The sequence below is a fragment of the Neoarius graeffei genome, chromosome 18 (genome assembly GCF_027579695.1).
Source record: "Neoarius graeffei isolate fNeoGra1 chromosome 18, fNeoGra1.pri, whole genome shotgun sequence".
Lineage (NCBI taxonomy): Eukaryota > Metazoa > Chordata > Actinopteri > Siluriformes > Ariidae > Neoarius > Neoarius graeffei.
Window position 1 is genome coordinate 37,594,048 of NC_083586.1, and position 4,911 is coordinate 37,598,958.

The 4,911-nt window shown below is 36.3% G+C and overlaps 1 protein-coding gene across 1 annotated transcript; it reads right to left on the bottom strand.

The window, feature by feature from the left end:
• Nucleotides 1–2,119: 2,119 nt before the first annotated feature.
• Nucleotides 2,120–2,491, bottom strand: LOC132866732 (helix-loop-helix protein 2-like). Its single transcript, XM_060899515.1, has one exon. The coding sequence runs from the start codon at nt 2,489–2,491 to the stop codon at nt 2,120–2,122; it is 372 nt and encodes a 123-aa protein (XP_060755498.1).
• Between the last annotated feature and the right edge of the window lie 2,420 nt (nt 2,492–4,911).

Genomic DNA, 4,911 nt, shown 5'->3' on the forward strand with positions numbered 1-4,911 from the left:
AAGACAAGAATTCTTTGGATAGCAGATATGTTTTTCCCCCCTGTTATAAAATAACATACATTATTATTATTATTATTATTATTATTATTATTATTATTATTATTATTATTATAAACCACAGAAATCAAAAATTTTCAAATTGCGACACATAAAACACCAACGAACAAAAAGACTTGTGATTTTATTTGGTCAGATCTGGAAGTCCTGAACTTCCACTAAAGTCAAAATACTGTGTCACATCAACCAGAAGGGGAATTAGGCTCCTGCTGCAAAAGGTCACATGTTCACATGTTAGTTTTCCTTTAATAGGTGAGATAGAGCAGCTTTAAGAGGTGCACAAGAAACTACTTCAGAAAGCAGAGAGAAAACAAAATCTGATTTTGTTTCTTTTTTCTTTTCTTTTCTTTTTTTCATTTCATAGTAGCCTAATCTCTAGTATTTTTTCCCATCACAAACATAACCTATGGAATATAAATAAACACCAAAAAAAAAAGAGTGCAGTCATACACAGGAAATTTGCCTGAGTAAAATTTACTTGAATTGAAGAAAATTTTACTCGACACCAGATAACATTTGGTCCCTCTCTTAAAAAAAAAAAAGAGTAAACGTTACTCTTTTGACCGAGCTGTTTTTTCCAGAGTCAGTTTCTCCTCAATTTAGTGTTAATATTTAAGTCTTTATTTTGGTATTTGACTCTTTTCAGTGTGTCTTGAAATTAACTCTTGTACTACTTGGTTCAGAGCCACAACCAACTCCAACTCCAAATCTGCAAATTTAAAATTTTGAAAAATTAACTGTTTTTCAGGAAAATACTTTTAAGTCTGGAAAAATTGCTCAATCACTTTTTTTTCCTGTGTAGCCTGTCTTTTAACTTCTTCTTCTTCTTTGTGTGTGTGTGTGTGTGTGTGTGTGTGTGTGTGTGTGTGTGTGTGTGTGTGTGTGTGTGTGTGTGTGTAAATTTAAACGTCACAGTCTAACACATATGGTAAGGTCGTGTACGAGATAGAATACATTACAAACACCCAGCATTATTGTACATGTTTCAGAGAACGACTTATAAAATTGTAACACAAATAAATAAATAAATAAATAAATAAATAAATAAATAAATAGTTCTAAATTCTAAGTGGCACTTTTGTTTTTATTTTTTCCCCCTCCTCATTTGGGGGAAAGAAAGAAAGAAAGAAAGAAAGAAAGAAAGAAAGAAAGAAAGAAAGAAAGAAAGAAAGAAAGAAAGAAAGAAAGAAAGAAAAACGACGTGTTACAGATGGAGGCAGCTATAATCACCAGCTCTTCAGTCTCAGTGCAACTGGTGGTCTATAGCCTTCTCTCTCTCTCTGTCCCTTCCTTTCTCTCTTTATTCCTCCCATCCTTCATTTCTTCCTTCCACCCTTTCTCCCTTCCCTGTTTATTTCTTGATTTTTTCACCCTTCTTTCCTTCCTTCCTTTCATCCTTACATCTTTCTTTCTTTCTTTCTTTCTTTCTTTTTTCCTTCCTTACTCTCGAAATATGAGAGATGGACTGAGTGCTAGTATTTACATTAAAAGAGGCGAACCTGCAATAGTGTGACACGTATTACGTCATACCTAAGGGGATAAACATGGGACAAGCTAGCCTAGTCCTCTCTCTCTCTCTCTCTTTCTCCACTTGTCTACACTGCTATAAGATTATGCAAGTGATTTTAAAGTCCCTTTCGGCTTTATTGCATCTCTATTTCGCCTCCAGCAGGGACCGCATTGTGTTGTTTTTAATAACGGTGTGAAGAGCAGCTCTTGGAGCTCTCACCATGTGGTTCAAGGGGCGGTACAGCGTTCAAATCAAACCTCAAACAAGTTGTTCTTCTAACAAGTCTAACACTTTACCGATTAGTTACTGAGTGAGTAGTACAGAGTCTCTAAAGTCCCGACAGGAGATGCTTTTTATCCCTTTTTTTTTTTAATATCTTGTGCGCACGAGATAATACATACACATACAAGATTAAAAATATCACCATTAAGGGACTTTAGTTGACTTTATCTAGCCTATATTATTATTATTATTATTATTATTATTATTATTATTATTAAAAAACATGATCTCAATATTTTTTTTCTTTTTTAAAGACGCTGTCCGTGGGACTCAAACATCCAACACGTGGTTTAAGTAGGAGATGTAACAGATAGCCAGTCTGAGGATCTCGATCTTGGAGAGCTTCTTGTCGGGCGGCAGGGTGGGCAGCAGTTTGCGCAGCTCGCCGAAAGCCACGTTAAACGCCTCGACGCGGATGCGCTCCCGGGTCGCGTGCGCAGAGCGGTACTTGGCTGTCGCGCGCCTGCGCCGTCGCTTCTCCTCGCGCGTGAGCGGCTGCGGTGCGAGAGCTTTGGGTTTCCCTTCGGCGTCTGTGTGGAGCTCCTCGGACATGCAGCCGGCCTTCATGTCACTTAACACACTTTCGGCGTCCGAGTGGCTCCATGGCAGCTCCGGGTCCGTCTGGTCTGGGCTCAGCATCATTTTTCTCTCTCTCTCTCTCTTTTTTTTTTTTTTTGTTGCTGGCACACACACACACACACACACACACACACACACACACACACACACACACACACACACAGTTTTACAGGAAGTTTTACAGCACCTTTTAAAGTTTTACAGGACCTGAAAGGGAGCATGCATACATGCAATAGACATCATAACGTCTAGAAGTAGTGGACTAAACCAAATAACATGCTGATTTGATGCAACAGTCATATTATTACATCATTTTAGACATATTAAAAGAGCATCCAGTATGTGCATATAAAAGGGTTTTGTTTTTGGGTTGTTCTTGAAACATAAAATAAACCCATCCACCCAAATATTTTTTTTAAATATATATATATATATATATATATATATATATATATATATACATGCAATATAATGTGCAATACCTCTCCTGCTGGACTCCCCCCCCCAATATCTTATTCTTTTTTATATTTGTATATGTAAATACTTAATTTAATTTAATTTACCTAGAAGTTTTTCTCTGTTCTCTGTTTATCCTGTAATGATGCTGCTGGAATTTTAATTTCCCTGAGGGAACCCTCCCAAAGGGATCAATAAAGTTCTATCTATCTATCTATCTATCTATCTATCTATCTATCTATCTATCTATCTATCTATCTATCTATCTATCTATATGCATTTTGAATAAAACATTATTCTACAAATTTAAGGACTCTTAACACTTCATTATACAGCCTTAAAGGTCCTGAACTTTCTGATCGAGAATCTCTTCTAGTGTTCTATCTAAAACCTTTCAAGAAGAGAACCAAAGAACCTTTCCATCTAAGGGTTCTGAGTGAATAGACCAGACTAGACTAGAATGCTTTATTTGCCTTTGGACACAGCAAAAACGAAATGTAAAACTGACTGGTGCTATAAATGCAAACTGTTGTGTTTTTTTTTTTAAATTGCAGGGGAGCAAATAAATGTTACTTGTCCCAACTTGCAATAAACATCCAGCTCAAAACGAAGTGGGAAAATAATGCACGAACACCATCTGAAAAAAAAAAACAATTCAATCTCTTAAATTGTCAAGAAATTGATATCTCGTGCACATGAAGCTGCTTTTAGTTTATTTATTTATTTATTTGTTTGCTTATTTTTAATTTGTTCTATTTCTAAATGCCAAACAACAGGTATAAAGTACTTTAGATGAGCTTTAGAGCTTAGGATTTTAATGCATGTGCATGTGCATGAGTAGCCTATATGTAGGCTATTGTTCAGGACTGAACGAAATCATTGCAAATATGATAATTTTTTTGGAGTCTTATTCCGTAATTAAAATCACCCATCTGTCACGCGCTGTAACACTTGGCGCGTGCTGCGTGACAGGACAAAACGGAACCGGAATAATAAAGAGGTTCAAAAGGTTAACATCTGTTGTAGGAACTTTGGGTTTCGATCAGCATCAATTCTCCTCGCTCACAAACCTCACTTGTAATTATAGGCTAGAGCTTTTCATTTAAAAATCATATTTAATTCATGCACATTGGTGCAAACAGGAAACGCCTCACAATGTCCAAAAACAAAACATTTTGTAAGAAGGATTCTCAATTATTGTGCTCTCCTAACTAACTAACTAACTAACTAACTAACTAACTAACTAACTAACTAACTAACTAACTAACTAACTAACTAACTGGATTATTTAATCTTGTTTAATTTCAACCTATACATGAAGACCCCCCCCAACAACCTGTATTACATGTTTATTACAAAAGCCCTAAAGGTTTTTATTTTCAGTCTCGTGCGCACAAGTTATTATCTTGCGCACGTGCGTACGAGATAATAACTTGTGCGCACGAGATTAAAAAAAAAAAAAAGATAACTATTAGGAGCTCTGTAGTTTACAGATGTTTACAAAAAGGATATCATTTATGTTGGAAACATATCTCGAGTTCAAGTGCAACCAACCGTAGTATGCTGGAGGTCCAAAAAAAAAAAAAAAAAAGTCCTGATGGCCTTGAAGTCCTCCTCCAACTCTTTCCGCTACTCGTGGCTTTTTTCATGCAACATCCTCTTCTGCAAAAACCACCTGGTTTACTGAAGACTCTGATTCAGATCATCTACAGCTGAATAAACTCTCTCTCATCTGTTCTCTCTGTAGATGTTTATCTGTATCAGTGTAGATTAGTCGATTAGATTATTTTCCCAGAGTAATCGACTTTGATTTAGGAAGAGATTTAAAAAAAAAAAAAAAAAAAAAAAGGATCTTGATGTCTCGTGACCCCCCGGCTTCAGACAATAGAGATGGCAGTGGCGATAAGATGATGGGGAAAGTGCAGAAATGCCTTATCTCCTGGATGAGATGGCGATCACAAGCCCCAAATGCCAACAGAGTAAACAGTCCTCGAATCGAAAATCATTTCAGCTGAATTTTCACTTCC